Source organism: Oncorhynchus tshawytscha, linkage group LG03 (genome assembly GCF_018296145.1).
Source record: "Oncorhynchus tshawytscha isolate Ot180627B linkage group LG03, Otsh_v2.0, whole genome shotgun sequence".
NCBI lineage: Eukaryota > Metazoa > Chordata > Actinopteri > Salmoniformes > Salmonidae > Oncorhynchus > Oncorhynchus tshawytscha.
In genome coordinates, this window is record NC_056431.1 from 4771932 (window position 1) to 4789831 (window position 17900).

The 17900-nt window shown below is 42.7% G+C and overlaps 1 protein-coding gene across 4 annotated transcripts; it reads left to right on the forward strand.

Moving 5' to 3' along the window:
- Positions 1 to 7194: 7194 nt before the first annotated feature.
- Positions 7195 to 15792, forward strand: LOC112234868 (cytohesin-2). Of its 4 annotated transcripts, none has more exons than XM_042308079.1 (13): positions 7195 to 7390; positions 8528 to 8645; positions 8950 to 9100; positions 9551 to 9617; positions 9771 to 9889; positions 9980 to 10060; positions 10219 to 10331; positions 10408 to 10556; positions 10817 to 10929; positions 11984 to 12062; positions 12197 to 12268; positions 12350 to 12504; positions 12644 to 15792. In XM_042308079.1, exons 2-13 carry the CDS (start codon positions 8627 to 8629, stop codon positions 12726 to 12728), a joined length of 1203 nt encoding a protein of 400 aa, XP_042164013.1. In that variant the 5' UTR covers positions 7195 to 7390; positions 8528 to 8626; the 3' UTR covers positions 12729 to 15792. The 4 variants fall into 4 exon arrangements, with proteins under 4 accessions (XP_042164013.1, XP_024258943.1, XP_024258944.1 ...); XM_024403176.2 differs by lacking the exon at positions 7195 to 7390 and adding an exon at positions 8104 to 8189; XM_024403175.2 differs by lacking the exon at positions 8528 to 8645 and having other exon boundaries at positions 10817 to 10928; positions 11986 to 12062.
- The last annotated feature ends 2108 nt before the right edge of the window (positions 15793 to 17900 follow it).

Below are 17900 nucleotides of genomic sequence, written 5' to 3' on the forward strand. Positions count from 1 at the left end.
AAAACTAAGTTGACTGTGCCTTTAAACAGCTTGGAAAATTCCAGAAAATGATGTCATGGCTTTTGAAGCTTCTGATAGGCTAATTTATGTCAATTGGAGGTGTACCTGTGGATGTATTTCAAGGCCTTCCTTCAAACTCAGTGCCTCTTTGCTTGACAGCATGGGAAAAGTCTGGTTCATCATTGGGAGCAATTTCCAAATGCCTGAAGGTACCATGTTCATCTGTACAAATAATAGTATGCAAGTATAAACACCATGGGACCACGCAACCATCATACTGCTCAGGAAGGTGCGAAAAGTGCAAATCAATCCCAGAACAGCAGCAAAGGACCTTGTGTAGATGCTGGAGGAAACGGGTACAAAAGTATCTATATCCACAGTAAAACGAGTCCTATATCGACATAACTTGAAAGGCCGCTCAGAAAGGAATAAGCCACTGCTCCAAAACCGCCATGAAAAAGCCAGACTACAGTTTGCAACTGCACATGGGGACAAAGATTGTACTTTTTGGAGAAATGTCCTCTGGTCTGATGAAACAAAAATAGAACTGTTTGGCCATAATGACCATCGTTATGTTTGGAGGAAAAGGGGATGGCTTGCAAGCCGAAGAACACCATCCCAACCGTGAAGCATGGGGTGGCAGCATAATGTTGTGGGGGTGCTTTGCTGCAGGAGGGACTGGTAAACTTCACAAAATAGATGGCATCATGCTTCACCTGCTGTTTTCAACTCTCTAAAGACAGCAGGAGCGGTAGAGATACTCTCAAAGATTGGCTATGAAAAGCCAACTGACATTTACTCCTGAGGTGCTGACTTGTTGCACCCTCGACAACTACTGTGATTATTATTATTTGACCATGCTGGTCATTGATGAACATTTGAACTTCTTGGCCATGTTCTGTTATAATCTCCAACCAGCACAGCCAGAAGAGGACTGGCCACCCCTCATAGCCCCTCATGGTTCCTCTCTAGGTTTCTTCCTAGGTTTTGGCCTTTCTAGGGAGTTTTTCCAAGCCACCGTGCTTCTACACCTGCATTTGCTTGCTGTTTGAGGTTTTAGGCTGGGTTTCTGTACAGCACTTTGATATATCAGCTGATGTAAGAAGGTCTATATAAATAAATTTGATTTGATCATGAGGATGGAAAATTGTGGATATATTGAAGCAACATCTCAAGACATCAGTCAGGAAGTTAAAGCTTGGTCGCAAATGGGTCTTCCAAATGGACAATGACCCCAAGCATACTTCCAAAGTTGTAGCAAAATGTCTTAAGGACAACAAAGTCAAGGTTTTGAAGTGGCCATCACAAAGCCCTGACCTCAATCCCATTGAAAATGTGTGGGCAGAACTGAAGAAGCGTGTGTGAGCAAGGAGGCCTACAAACCTGACTCAGTTACACCAGCTCTTCCCACTTATTGTGGGAAGCTTGTGGAGGACTACCCAAAACGTTTGACCCAAGTGAAAAAATGTAAAGGCAATGCTACCAAATACTAATTAAGTGTATGTAAACTTCTGACCCACTGGGAATGTGATGAAAGAAAAAAGCTGAAATAAATAATTTTTTCTACTATTCTTCTGACATTTCACATTCTTAAAATAAAGTGGTGATCCTATCTGACCTAAAACGGAATTTTTACTAGGATTAAATGTCAGGAATTGTGAAAAACTGAGTTTCAATGTATAAGGTGTATGTAAACTTCCAGCTTCAGCTGTACCTAGTATGTCTATGTTGAACGGGTGTTTTAGTTAACCTTAAAAACATATGATTATTATGTAATTGTGACCGGAACAAATTGAATATGTCAGGAATTTAATCTCATGAGCATGTATCAATCAGTTATGCCATGTTTGACTGCTCGGGACTGTTTGGTCCACAGTACCCCTGCTGCTTGATATGGATTAGTCATGTCTGAGTAATTCAAGGCCTCTGTTCTCTTGCCTGCTAATTTTAGGCCCTGTTCAAATACTTTCAGATGCAGCCCTTCCTCCCTTCATTTTTTTATTTAACCTTTACTCCTTCCTCTGAGTAATCCCTGATATCACAAGACTTGATAGGTGAAGGCTATGTGATATCCTTGCTGATGCAGTGTCGCTAATCAGTTAGTTTCAGTGATTACTTTAAGGAAAATATTTCATTTCAAACGGGGCCTTGGTCCCTAGACCAAAGCTGTCCATCCCTGGTCATGCAAAGTAAATTGACAGGATATACACCAAGCTTCCTTCTATGGCCTGAGGATAAAACATTTCACAAGACTGGATGGTGGTTCTCGGGCTGGTGTCTTATGCATTATGACAAAATATTCACTCTCAATTTTAAGAGACTCGCTGTGACAATTTAAACCTGATGTACTGCTCAGTGTCTGTGACCAGGGTCCTACAACCGGGAATTTGGGAAAACTTTCAATAAATTCCCTGGTTAACTGAATTTTGCAACCCGAGGTGTGACCCCTTGCTAATGCCAGTAAGATGTATTGTCTCTAGATGGATTGGCCTGTAATAAACTTGTAATTATTACTAAAATGAAAATATATACATATAATGTACAGTTCATAGTTATATTGTTTTTAAAATGTTTTTTTCCTTAAAATAATAAATGTATCTTGTAAACTTGTCTACCTATACAAAATGTTATTTTCCTTGCATCAACCCCCCCCACCCCTCAGGAGTACCCAACATGTTTTTGTTGTTTATGGAAAGACTGCGTATCTGTTTAGTACACGTGGCATTGATTTGCTTTAGCGGAGGAAAAATCACCCTACCGACAACATTCTTAGCATATTTATCTGGAAGACAATTGTTTGGAACGTGACTTAATAACAAAGTCTAGTCCTAGTGCCTGTCCGCTGATTTAGTAAGTCTCAGTCCGCTGATAAACAAGGAAGCTGATGCCTCAGAACCTTTTCCTCCATCCCCCTCTCTCCCTCTCCTCTGACTAATCTACCCCTGCCACAGTGTCTTGTTATTGCCACCCCATGGCTCCTCCTCCTCTTCCAATGGCCTCCCTCCTTCCTCTCTTCTTTGAAGTAGGCTCTCCTTCCTTTTGATATCTGATCTCTGAACCAGCCTGAAACTCATGTCTGTCTTTGTTGCATCTCAGAGAGCCTGATCAAATATATTGAAATGCTACCTTCCTTAGGTAATCACTGAATTGACAAGGTTGGATTGCAAACACGTGACAGGGAGGGAACCTTGCCTTCTCACAATACGATCATTTCTGGATCACCAGGAGAAAGGATGCATTTTCCCTTCCTTGACTCTCATCCATGGTGTGGGCCTTTATAAAGACCAATGTCTATCCTTTTGTGTTGGACATTTGTCAGGCAAAAAACTATATTGGCATATGTTTTCCCTAGGTCCAAATTGTATTAGAATTTGGAGTTACTTGACACTCCAGAGTACATTACATAATCATGTAGCTGCCCATGTGATCTCCAGGTCTGCCCTGTGAGAGGTCACATCTGACCTTTTCTCAGTGATGATAAGGAAGTAAGTGCTGAACATTGTCCCTCACCTAATCATTAAAGGCCTAGTGCAGTCAACTTTTTTGTTGTTGGTGTTTTACATATATATCCACACTGAAGTTGGAATAATACTGTCAAAATGTGGATAATGCCCTTTTAGTGAAAGAGCTGTTTGAAAATACTGCAACAAAAATTCAGCCTGTTTTGGTGGAATGGAGCTTTGGCCATTCCATGGTGACGTCACCATGTGGTAAATTAGTTAATAGACCCACCCACTGTTCCCAGGCCGTCATTGAAAATAAGAATGTGTTCTTAACTGACTTGCCTGGTTAAATAAAAGGTTAAAAAAAAAATTTTTTAAATAATGTGCTGATCGATGGTATCAAAAGCAGCACTAATGTCTAGGAGCACGAGGACAGATGCAGAGCCTCGGTCTGACGCCATTAAAAGGTAATTTACCACCTTCACAAATACAGTCTCAGTGCTATGATGGGGTCTAAAACCAGACTGAAGCATTTCGTATACATTGCTTGTCTTCAGGAAGGCAGTGAGTTGCCGTGCAACAGCTTTTTTTTTAGAAGAAGAAGAATGGAAGATTCGATATAGGCCGATAGTTTTTTATATTTTCTGGGTCAAGGTTTGGCTTTTTCAAGAGAGGCTTTATTACTGCCACTTTTAGTGAGTTTGGTACACATCCGGTGGATAGAGAGCCGTTTATTATGTTCAACATAGGAGGGCCAAGCACAGGAAGCAGCTCTTTCAGTAGTTTAGTTGGAATAGGGTCCAGTATGCAGCTTGAAGGTTTAGAGGCCATGATTATTTTCATTATTGTGTCAAGAGATATAGTACTAAAACACTTGAGTGGCTCCCTTGATCCTAGGTCCTGGCAGAGTTGTGCAGACTCAGGACAACTGAGCTTTGGAGGAATACGCAGATTTAAAGAAAAGTCTGTAATTTGCTTTCTAATGATCATTAACTTTTCCTCAAAGAACTTCATGAATTGATTACTGCTGAAGTGAAAGCCATCCTCACTTGGGGAATGCTGCTTTTTAGTTAGCTTTGCGACAGTATCAGAGAGAAATTTTGGATTATTCTTATTTTCCTCAATTAAGTTGGAAAAATATGATGATCGAGCAGCAGTGAGGGCTCTTCGATACTGCACGGTACTGTCTTTCCAAGCTAGTCGGAAGACATCCAGTTTGGTGTGGCGCCATTTCCGTTCCAATTTTCTGGAAGTTTGCTTCAGAGCTCGGGTATTTTCTATATACCAGGGAGCTAGTTTCTTATGACAAATGTTTTTTAGTTTTTTGGGGTGCAACTGCAAAGTTAAATTGAGATCCTCAGTTAGGTGGTTAACTGATTTCATGACTAGAAGCTATTTTGAGATGTGAGGTATCACGATCTCTTTCAATAATGGCAGGAATGGAGGAGGTCTTTATCCTAGTGAGATTGCTAAGGCGAACACCGCCATGTTTAGTTTTGCCCAACCTAGGTCGAGGCACAGACATGGTCTCAATGGGGATAGCTGAGCTGACTACACTGACTGTGCTAGTGGCAGACTCCACTAAGCTAGCTAGCTGGCTAACAGCCTGCTGCCTGGCCTGCACCCTATTTCATTGTGGAGCTTGAGGAGTTAGAGCCCTGTCTATGTTGGTAGATAAGATGAGAGTTCAAGAAAGAATTAAGAAAATATTTACCAAATAAACTAAAGTAAAAAATAACACAAAATAACAAGGCTATATACAGGTGGTCCTGGTACCGAGTCTATGTGCGGGGGTACAGGTTAGTTGAGGTTTTTTGTACATGTAGGGAGGGGTGAAGTGACTGTGCATTGATAATAAACAGCGAGAAGCAACAGTGTACAAACCAATTGGAGGGGGTCAGAACTTTGAGGATCTGGAGACCCATGCCAAATCTTTTCAGTCTCGTGAGGGGGAAAAGGAGTTGTCGTGCCCTCTTCCCAACTGTCTTGGTGTGTTTGGACCATGATAGTTTGTTGGTGATGTGGACACCAAGGAACTTGAAACTCTCGACCCGCTCCACTACAGCCCTGTCGATGATAATGGGGGCATATTCGGCCCGCCTTTTCCTGTAGTCCACGATCAGCTCCTTTGTCTTGCTCACATTGAGGGAGAGGCTGTTGTCCTGGCACCACACTGCCAGGTCTCTGACTTCCTTATGGGCTGTCTCATCGTTGTCGGTGATCAGGCCTACCACTGTTGTGTCGTCAGCAAACTTAATGGTGTTGGAGTCGTGCTTGGCCATGCAGTCGTGGGTGAACAGGGAGTCCCGGAGGGGACTAAGTACACACCCCTGAGGGGCCCCAGTGTTGAGGATCAATGTGGCAGAGGGAGATGTTTAGTCCCAGGGTCCTTAGCTTAGTGGGCACTATGGTGTTGAACACTGTAGTCAATGAACAGCATTCTCAAATAGGTGTTCCTTTTGTCCAGGTGGGAAATGGCAGGGTGGAGTGCAATTGGGGCGGTATGCGAATTGGAGGAGGTCTTGGGTATCCGGGAGGATGCTGTTGATGTGAGCTATGACCAGCCTTTAAAAGCACTTCATGGCTACAAATGTGGGTGCTACGGGGTGGGAATCATTTAGGCAGGTTACCTTCGCTTCCTGGGCACAGGGACTTTGGTGGTCTGCTTGAAACATGTAGGTATTACAGACTCGGTCAGGGAGAGGTTGAAAATGTCAGTGAAGACACTTGCCAGTTGACCTGCGCATGCTTTGAGTACACGTCCTAGTAATCCGTCTGGCCCCGTGGCTTTGTGAATGTTGACCTGTTTAAAGGTCTTGCTCACATCGGCTATCGAGTGCGTTATCATACAGTCGTCCAGAACAGCTGGTGCTCTCGTGCTTGCTTCAGTGTTGCTTGCCTCGAAGCAAGCATAAAAGGCATTTAGCTCGTCTGGTAGTCTTGCGTCACTGGGCAGCTCGCGTCTGGGTTTACCTTTGTAGTCTGTAATAGTTTTCAAGTCCTGCCACATCTGACGAGCGTCAGAGCCGATGTAGAAGGATTCAATCTTAACAAGAGAGTTAAACTATTTTGCCAATAACAGCAAGTTTTTTTTTCATCCTCCCCACTCAGACCACTCCCAGACAGTTCAAGCAAAATTTGTGTTTGTGAAATTACTCTTTGCTAAAAAAGTTATTTTAGTTTGTTTTCAATTAAAATGAACAAAAATAATCACACTAAGGTACTTAATATACTAATCTCATATGTATATACTGTATTCTATTCTACTATATTTTAGTCAATGCCACTCCGACATTGCTCGATCAAATATTTATTTCTTAATTTCATTATTTCACTTTAAGATGTGTGTATTGTTGTGAATTGTTAGATACAACTGCACTGTTGGAGCTAGGGACACAAGCATTTCGCTACACCCGCAATAAAATCTGCAACAAATGTGTTGTGACCAATAAAATTTGATTTTACTGAAATTATTACCCAGGAATGATTTGATATTGAGATTTTAAAAAACGGCTGCATTGAACCTTTAATAAAACATTTAAAAAACATACAGTGACCCATTTTCCAGGCAGTTATTGGGAAATAAACCAAGTTCTACTATATTGGCCAAAACAACCTCAGATGTTTGTGTCACATATGAAAGTCGCTTGTTATCAGTGTCTTTGGTTGTGTGGCTTCTTTCTGGGTTCAGAAGTTCCTTACAAAAATGGCCGAAAGTGAGGACGTGTTTATTTAAAACAAAAAGTTAGCGTCACTTCCTGTACCACCACCTCCTTTGTCTGTGCCCCAGGTTTCGGTACGCAAGGCTGGTTATTTATTTATTTCCTTTTTATTTGGAGGATATATTTTCATATATATCCATTACTTTTTCATTTATTGAATGACAGTCGACTCTGAAATATTTATGCCTAAAAGCAAAGCGCCAAAAATGGATGACCTGGACTACAGTAAGTATCACTACGCTAACGCTTCGCTCATAATAAACACACTCAGCTAGCCAGGTAGTTGTAACAGCAGGCATTTCACTACACAATTAGAGCACAGTTGTCACTAAACAATATTTAACGTTGTATGCATTATAATGTACTGCATGTTTCTCATATGAGAGTCCCATATAACCGCAGTCGACGTAAGCTAATAATACAGTACTGGCTAACGTTAACTTGCTAGTTAGCAAGCTAGCTAACTCTTTAGGCTTACTGGGTAACTAGTTGTAGCTAACTACTTATTGTAGTTTGACCACTCATCCAAATAGCTAGCTAACATTCATTACAGTATTGGTTACTATTTCACGTTAAACTTACCCACTGTCTTTCAAGAATCAAAACATTGAATAACTTAGCTAGCTCGTTAGTTATTCACCTCATTCTGAGGGGCGGGGTTGTTGTTGACTTACAGATGTCATTTAGCATCCTAAACACATGAACCCCATCATGGCACTATAGTGGCTGGTCACTCTACCGAGGTAGTACTGTGGTTTGCAGCGATACTATCGCCTCTATTTTTTAAACTCCAGTCCAGGCTGGGGACCCAGAGGACTGCACATCGTTGTTCCTGCACTAACACATCTGACCTGATACAACTAATTAGATAGTGGCTTGATAATTAGTCTAAACAGGTGTGTTAGAAAAAAAATCTACCTCTGAGCGAAGAAGCAACAAAAATCAGTGCAGCACTGATAACACGCCTAATCCATTTAGTTACTTTAGTTGAACACATCTGGGGATTGACAGTAGCTAGAGAGAGGTGTCATTTGGAATTAATACTTTTTTTGTGCAAATTGTCCTGCATAGTTCACATGCCGAAAGGGAGGATGTGTAAACATATATTTTTTAATGTAGATCTTATCTCTGTCCCCAACTAGTATTTGTCATGTCTAACCACTCCCGCTGTCACATTAGAGATTGTCAGGATTCCATGGAATGTTTCAGAGTGAAAGCCCTGCAGCCAGTGTTTTGGCTTATTTGATTTTAAACTTGTTTTTCCTCTTATCTACAGTACTTCTGTTCTGTGATGATAGGCTACTTCTGTGCAATAATAGTTGGTTTTCTGAGCTCTGTGAACTGTTCTTTATCAATGAATAGGCTGTAAGGTTGAGTGCTCCAGTATATCAAGTCTGCAATGAGACGCCCATCATCAACCTCCTGATTTTCCACACATTTCCATTTGACTAGACAACCAAAATGGAGGAATTAGGTACAGGTCAGTGAGTGGAGAAACTAGCAAGAATAGAGAAGGGAAATTGAATACCTGTTTGGAAATTGGGATTGGATATGACTAGTTTTGTGTTTTGTAAAACACGGCTTTTACTCAAACTTCTTATTGTTTTCAGTAAGAAATGCACAGTAGCAAACAGATTTTGAATTACTGTCCTATGTCAGGTAAATTTAAACTTAGTTCTCTGTCCCCACCATTTTCCCATTCTCTCCCATTTCCATGCTCCCTGTTTTTCTATCCCCATCCATCTTTTTATTCTCTCACCCCTCTTCTCCCTCCTTCCCTACAGTCCCGGTAGACCTGAGTCCAGAGGAGCGTTCTGAGCTGGAGGACATCCGTCGGAGGAAGGGAGCTCTGCTGCAGGAGATCCAGAGGCTCAGAGATGAGCTCAGAGAGGCCATCATAGAGGTGGAAGGACTGGAGACCAGCACAGAGGGCAGGTGAGAAAAACACACAGATGGTCCCCTGAATATTTCAGTTCCATTATTCAGTGTGTAGCACAGTCCCTCCCCCCTGGTGTATCTGAAGTTGAATTATAATGGGATGATTAGAGAGAGTCCATGTGACAGCCGTGTTTCCCAAAATAACTTCCTATGCATTCAGGTTACCTCTGCATTTACTCAATATTGCATCTATGGCAACTTCACTTTTAAGTTTATGTAAAAAATTATAGCTTCCAATTGGCTTCTTCGACTATTCTCCTCTCCCTGGCAACTTCCTCAGGTCATAGCTGCAAATGAGATCGTGTTTTCAGTCAATGTAGCATTTCTAAGAGCTATTTTAGTGTGACTTCCCCACTCTGTCCTCTCCATTACCCTCTAACTGTATGTATAATTGATGAAGAGGTATTGTGTTGAATGAGATCCACTCCTTGTCTTTCCTCCCTGCAGTAAAACTTTACAGAAGAACAGGCATGTGGCCATGGGAAGGAAGAAGTTTAACATGGACCCCAAAAAGGTGAAAAGGGGACATGGAATGGATACATAAATCTGATCAGCTTTACTCTACAACCCCTCTCTTTCACCACAACCCCTCTCCTGTCTGTCTTCTCATCAATCTCTTGAAGCATTTACTCTCTTTTGATTGTAGTTTGTCTGTCTGTCTGTGTAGGGTATTGTGTTCCTGGTGGAGAATGAGTTGCTCAGACACACTCAAGAGGATGTTGCCCAGTTCCTGTACAAAGGAGAGGGACTCAACAAGACTGCTATAGGAGACTACCTGGGAGAGAGGTAACCATTCCCTCTCTCTACCTTGCTATTGTCTTTGTTATTGTTGGGCTGAACAGCATCAGAAGTCTACGTTCCTCTTCTCTCCTGTAGGGAGGACTTTAATCTCAAGGTTCTGCAGGCGTTTGTTGACCTTCACGAGTTCACTGATCTCAACCTGGTCCAGGCTCTCAGGTAAGCTGGGGTGTCCTCTATGATAAGCTCTGACATTTAATAAAAAACAGTACATCAATTTCAAATTGTAGAGGATAAAAACACTACAGCATCTTTGTTGATGACAACCAGTGCTCTCGCTGACCTTTTGACCTCTGACCTTTGTGTGAACCCTGCAGGCAGTTCCTGTGGAGTTTCCGTCTGCCTGGCGAGGCTCAGAAGATTGACAGGATGATGGAGGCCTTTGCCCAGAGATACTGTCACTGCAACCCTGGGGTCTTCCAGAGCACTGGTACACACACTTACCGTTGTTACAACACAGAGGGCTACTAGCCACTTCTCATCCTATGGTTCCGCTCTCTCCTCAGATACGTGCTATGTGCTGTCGTTTGCTATCATCATGCTGAACACCAGCCTCCACAACCCCAACGTGAGAGACAAGCCTGGATTGGACCGCTTCATCTCCATGAACAGAGGCATCAATGAGGGTGGAGACCTGCCAGAGGACCTGCTCAGAGTGAGTGAGGGAGGGGAACATAGGAGCTATGGGGAGGGGCTAGGGGAGTTTCTGTGGAAGTGAGGTGTCGTTGGCTCTTGACTGAGTGATCATCTTTTTTTATCAGTTTGGAGGGGTTCAGTGGAATGTCAGTGGAATGTCTCTCGTTCAGATAAAATATCAGTGTGTTATAGTGAATCTCCCTGCTGTTAGTCTCTCCTCAATGGTCTTTCGCATTTAACCCAACCCCTCTGAATGTCTCTTGTCTCTGTCTACCACAGAATCTTTATGACAGCATCAAGAACGAGCCCTTCAAGATCCCTGAGGATGATGGGAACGACCTGACACACACCTTCTTCAACCCCGACAGAGAGGGCTGGCTCCTCAAACTAGGTGAGCTGGCCGTGGCGATGCCGGGTGGCGGGAGGGGGTACTGCGGCTTCTCTCTGCTGATCACCTCAAGGTGGTTTCAAAACCAAATATGGATTATTTGGATGGCTTAAAAATATATTAACATTCTGTAATGTCTGTAACGGTCCTGATCAGCCCCAGGGTTTTTGGATAGTGAGCGTAAACTTGTGTGCTCTCTCTCCTAAGGCTTTGTGCTGTTATGTGCCTGCTTCCTTCTCTCTCAAGTTTACACAAAATATAATGATACACCGCCAATGTTCTGAGGCAATATTGCCAGACTTTTTGTCCAGCAATGTTGCCTAAAACATCGTCCATGTATTATGATCTTAAGACTGCCATTGCATGATGGGTAAATAGACAGAACTGTCCACACTGAGGGAGCTGCCCTTGGATTCTCATAAAATCAGTTTGTGTTTTCTCCGCCATGTTAAGAATAGGATTGGGCCACAGTAAACTGATCCTAGATATCTGTCTGAGCGACTTCTACATGGAGCTTCCCTCAGTACCACTCTCTTGCATCATGGCAGTCTGAACCGTCTCCTCTCGCATGGTGGGGTCTGTGATCTGTTTGTCACTAATATCTCTGCCGTCTTCTCCCTCCCTCCCCCAAAACCTCTGGTCCCTGTTGTCTCTGCTTCTCCCTGTGATTTCCACACTCTGCTGCTGCCGCTTGTTTCTCAGGAGGTATGTACTGGGAGAATGGGTCCATGAGAAACAATATCATTCTTATGGAACCAAAATGGCCAACAGGCATATAGAAGAAAAGTTATTGTCCACATATGCCTTTTGACAGACATCAGACGTCACATATTACCGTGTGAGATGAATTGACATACAAAGGCACAGTAACATTGGACATGTAAGGCTATACAAGCTGTCTGAATAACTGTAATATCCTGAAGGTGATGTGTAGTAATGGAGTATTTACTTCAGTATGTGGAGCAGTCAAGTGGAATGAGTTTCTCCAGTCCAGTTGGTATTCTGCTGACCTCCAGATACCACCCTGTCTCATGCCTCTATTGGTCTGTTTGTATTTCAGGAGGACGGGTGAAGACCTGGAAAAGAAGATGGTTCATTCTCACAGACAACTGCCTTTACTACTTTGAGTATACTACAGTAAGTCAGCATTATAGCTGCCAAAGTGCCACTGTAGAGCAATGTGAAATGTAATCCGGTAAAGAGCTATGTAACAGAACATTGTAACGTGGATCAGTGTTCTGTACTACAGTGTGTATAATGTGTGTGTTCAGGATAAGGAGCCCAGAGGTATCATTCCCCTAGAGAACCTGAGTATCCGGGAGGTTGAAGACCCCAGGAAACCTGTGAGTTTGTTATCAATACATTTAGAATGTCAACATAGGACATGATCACCATTTCTCCTGACTCCTGCTCTTCCCTCCCAGAACTGCTTTGAGCTGTACATCCCCAACAACCGTGGTCAGCTGATCAAGGCCTGTAAGACGGAGGCAGACGGCAGAGTGGTGGAGGGGAACCACAACGTGTACCGCATTTCTGCCCCCACACCTGAGGAGAAAGACGAATGGATCCACCACATCAAGTACGTACGTACGTAGGGAGGGAGGCAGGCAGGCAGGCAGGCATGAAGGGAGAGTAGGGTGTATGGATGGATACATTTAGAAATGCATCAGACTAACATTCTTCTATTCTGTTTCTGTTTCTTCCATCCCTCTCTCCAGCTCTGCGGTCAGCGTGGACCCCTTCTATGAGATGCTGGCTGCCAGGAAGAAACGCATATCGTTGAAGAAGGAGGAACAACCGTAGAATATTCCCTTCTTCCTCTCTCCTCTTCATCTCTCATTCCAACATGGGACACAAGCCTTTTTCTCCTCCCTAGATTAATTTCATTCCTCACTTTTTTTCCCCCTCTTTCTTTGTGAGGAGGACTTGTTGCTGTCCTGTTTAAGAGACTGGCCAGCACAAACCGGCAGTTCAGGAGTTCACCACTCATCCACTACTGTCTGCTGCTGCTAGCGGCTGCTCTGTACACTACCACACTACAAAGTGTCCACTACTACCCTATATACTACAGTTAGTTCACTCACTCAAAGCCTCCTTCTGGTCACTACACCTCTCCTTCCTTCTTTTCCTTGAAGTGAACTGTGAAATAAATGTGTATTTTATTCAGGGTAGCAAGCAGGGCCACTGAACCTTCCATCACAAACGGGCTGCAACTCATCAGTCTAAAATGACTTCCTCTCCATCTGTAACTGATCTAACATTGGGGCAACGGTCCAGTTCTAACCGGTCACTGTGTGAAGGACAGAATGCCCGGTGGCTGAGGAAGCCACTTTAACCTGTTAAGATGCAGCCCTAGTTGTCTGCTGTGCTTTACTCTAACATCTTGGCTCCAGGTTAGCATGTCTATATCAGCATTATCAAAGTGCCACTTTAATACTGTAGCCTCTATGAAGGAGATGACACTGGTCCTTACTGCTTAGCCTTAGACCATAAAAATGTCATTCTCATGTTAAATTTGTTATGATCAACCATCTATGGGAAATGTTCCCAGAAGAACTGACCAATAAGGCAACAATTGAGTAGTGTGCACTAAAAGACGACGACTCTTGTCAATGACCACTGGCGTTTCCTTCACTAGACTGTTAATAAACTCCCTCATACAGACACGTAAACTGTTAAACCCAATTCTATAATACGCTACAGTGGTTTTTAAGAAGTTACAACGGCAGCTTATTACAACGTATACTTCATTTTTTTGTGAATACTTGTTAGAATATTGTTTACAACACAGATTTAATTTATTGTTTATTTTTGTTTGTTACATCTTTTGTTTTGTAAGAGCTACTGTAGAACTGCATGTGGAGATGAGGGTTATTCTTCATACACACAGATGGACCAGACTCGTGTTAGTGTTGGGTGCATTTGAGAAAGAGTGTTAGTGTTCCCTGTTGACACAATAGAATCAACCTCCAATTGGAACATTTAGATTATTCAGGACAGGAGAGTGATGACATCACAAAACATTTAGGATAGAAATGTCTAATATAGAACAGGCATGGTTCTATGTGGTATGGAACAGGGAATCCTGTCAGTTCTATACATTCTATTTCTATCTGTAATGTTGATAATGTTGCACCGTCCTGAAGGAACCTCTATTACCCTCTAAGAGCCTGAATGAATGAGGCTCACTGAAGCACAAACGTGTCCCAGATGCCTGTAATGGCTTTCTTTCCACCATAACCATCATGGATATATGAAAGGGCTGGATAGGTGTCCTTCATTATACTGATGCCCATCCAATCCTGTCAGATCTGTGACCTAAAAGGAAAGCAAGCTATGGGGGGTTATTGGGACATCACCCTATGATAAGTCTGAAACGACCTGTCTAATATGAGAACTGAAATGATGGTTCTGAAGTTGAATCATCAGTCAAGCCAGGAAAAGGCATCAGATTCCTCTTAATGTGATTGAATTGAAAAGGACAACACACATGGAGCACTAATATATCTTTCAATATTATGTAATTGCTGAAATATTAAAATGTATTAAATGAATAACAATGTTAAGGATACATGTCTAATGATACATTATGCCTGAATTGACTCGTAGATATTTGCATTAGTTGTTTTTCATTGGATTAACATTTCATTAGACTGAATATGGAAAATGCAGAATTAGGATTGTCTGCTGCACTTTATCAATATTTAAGCAGCTGTACCTTTTAGATGGCAATACTAACTATCTGTAGTAGCCTCCAGTGGTGGCCAGGCTGTCCTGCATCATCCTCACTGGTTGTGATGAAGGCTTTACAAATCCATATTTTGATCACTTCCAGCTCTGATAACAAAACTACAGAAGTTTTACTCTAAATGTTGTTTACATAGGAAAGTCTAGGTACAAAAAAATGATCTCTTAGTCTTTTCTAGTTATTCTCTGAGTATTTGGTGTGACAGACACACAGCAGCGAGCCAACCTACAGGCAGGGCTGCTGTACACTACACGATACTAAAACACAGGAGACTTATCTGGGTATTCTTGAAGTGCAAAGTTGCCAAAATGGAGTTGGGACGTCACACTGTTCCAACTCAACAAAGAGACAGACTTTTGTGAGAAAGGACACAAATTAATACTTCTGTCCCCCAGACCCCAACACCACTACTTCTGTCCCCCAGACCCCACCACCACTACTTCTGTCCCCCAGACCCCAACACCACTACTACTGTCCCCCCCCAGACCCCAACACCACTACTACTCCTGTCCCCCAGACCCCAACACCACCACTACTTCTGTCCCCCAGACCCCAACACCACTACTACTCCTGTCCCCCAGACCCCAACACCACCACTACTTCTGTCCCCCAGACCCCACCACCACTACCTTCTGTCCCCCGACCCCAACACCACTACTTCTGTCCCCCAGACCCCACCACCACCACTACTTCTGTCCCCCAGACCCCACCACCACCACTACTTCTGTCCCCCAGACCCCACCACCACCACTACTTCTGTCCCCCAGACCCCACCACCACCACTACTTCTGTCCCCCAGACCCCAACACCCCCACTACTTCTGTCCCCCAGACCCCAACACCCCCACTACTTCTGTCCCCCAACACCCCCACTACTTCTGTCCCCCAGAACCCACCACCACTACTTCTGTCCCCCAGACCCCAACACCACTACTTCTGTCCCCCAGACCCCAACACCACTACTTCCTGGGATAGTGTTTGATTTAGTATTTATTTATTTTTGTTTTGCAGCAATGTAAAGATGGATAGGTCATCTGTGCTATATGTAGCAAAAACAAAACCACGGTACACGGGTGCCAGTCAGCTGTTGTGAAACAATAAAAAGTGAACCGAGACAATACTCCTGTGTGTTTGAGTGATTATTATTAGACTTAGTTTACAAATGTCTGCAGATCAAATTGTAAATGTTTTTATTCCAGTGAACGGTATTCCCCAGACATTTTATTCCATTGTGACTAGGGTTGCAAAATTCTGGAAACTTTCAATAAATTCCCTGGTTTTCCTGAAATTCTGGTTGGAGATTTCCCAGAATAAGCAGGAAATCCAACCAGGATTTGTGGAAAACCAAGGATTTCATTGAAAGTTCCTGTAATTTTGCAACCCTAATTGTTACCCACTTATAGCCCAAGTGTTTGCGTGACCCATAGAGAATAACTCTAGGGCCCTAAAGGTCGATTTAGCATGGGTGGCACCATTGAGGACTTTCACCATTTTGAAGTAGTCAACTGGGTGGGTCTTTCTATGGGTTAAGGAACGATCACATGATTCCATCTGGGTAATCAGGTGGGATCAGCCAATGAATTATACTTGTGAGCAAATATTCCACAACTGCAGGTGACAGTAAATCTCCAACCTTGGCTTTATATCTGTTTTAACAACACAGTACAGGTGGCAGTGTGGACACTCAGTTTGTTTGCCAATTCGCAGAAGAAAATGGACTTCTTCAAAATGGAGATGGCTTCAATGGCCCTGTCCATGCTCTCACAGACGTCGTAATGGGACAGATTCAATGATGCGAGGTTGATCTAAATCTATGGTGTGACCCACCAAATATAGACAACCCTTACAACCCAGACCAAATCCAGACCTGACCCATGACAAGCTGGTCATGGCCCAATTGGGTCTTGACCCACCGTTTAGGAATCAGTGACTGGGACAGTCTGGCCTATCTCCTGAGTGATGCTGGTACACAAAGGAGATTCCATGTTCCAACCAGGAACTGCCTGCCCTGATGTGGTGACCTGTGGGTACTGTAGTGTGGCCACATTGGGTTGCTGAGAGATTGATTGTGTGTGCTGGGTGTTAGTAGCAGGCTATCAGCAGTGAGGGAAGCAGACAGGTCAAACAAGACGTCAGGTGCAGTCTGAGGTCAGAATGGAATTCAAGAACATAAATGGATTAGTAAACAAACATTCAAACAGCCACATCAAGGTTTTTATTTACAAATAGTATCAAATCGTTTCTGATACGTGTGCAGTATCCACAGACAACGTCTACTGATAGAAACACAGCCAGATCAAACATTTCCAAAGCCACAATGTTATTACAGCAAATGTTATATTAGCCTAATATAACATTTGGATAAAAAAGGAATTTGAGAAATGTTTTATAAATTTGGCCATCAAACAACAACACGATTTCAAATAAAAAGGTACATACATTGACAAATAAAGTAGTACAAATGAACACACACTTTTGTTCAATATCGTTAAATAACAAGAACTCAATTTCAGTGGAACTTTCTTACCTGCTAAATACAAAGTGCATTGTGAATAAAATCATAAATCTGTTGCTTGTCTGATTCTTGGTTTAGGGGTGAAACTTGACTCCTACAATAAAAAGAGAGATAAAGAGAAATGTGGGTAACTCCCTTACATTTTCACTCCCCTACGTGGCATAATTCATAATACATTAAATCAAGCTTTAAAATGAGTTGTATGTATACTAACAAAAATATGAACTCAACATGTAAAGTGTTTGAGTTTGAGTTTGAGTTTATTTTATTTTTACAGGGACAGTGCACATGAATCAACGTTTCAGTAAAAGTGCCGGTTTTAGCCAGCCGGCTAATTTTCAACCGCAGTCCCTGGGCAGGTTATTAAAAACAATTACAATATAGACAATAGAGACATAGGACAAGCAAGACATAGCATACAGACAGAGCAACATTAGGACAAGCAAGACGTAGCAAACAGACATAGCAACATAAGACAAGCAAGACATAGCATACAGACAGAGCAACATAGGACAAGCAAGACATAGCATACAGATAGAGCAACATTAGGACAAGCAAGACGTAGCAAACAGACAGAGCAACATAGGACAAGCAAGACATAGCATACAGACAGAGCAACATAGGACAAGCAAGACGTAGCATACAGACATAGCAACATAGGACAAGCAAGACGTAGCATACAGACAGAGCAACATAGAGCAAAAAGCAGCAAG

Bases quoted from the DNA above. Each gene is read 5' to 3' on its own strand.
- LOC112234868 (XM_024403175.2), top strand. From the start codon at position 7,324: ATGACAGTCGACTCTGAAATATTTATGCCTAAAAGCAAAGCGCCAAAA. The intron at 9,101-9,550 runs GTGAGAAAAACA...TCCTCCCTGCAG, and splicing joins GAGACCAGCACAGAGGGCAG to TAAAACTTTACAGAAGAACA. The intron at 10,557-10,816 runs GTGAGTGAGGGA...TGTCTACCACAG, and splicing joins TGCCAGAGGACCTGCTCAGA to AATCTTTATGACAGCATCAA.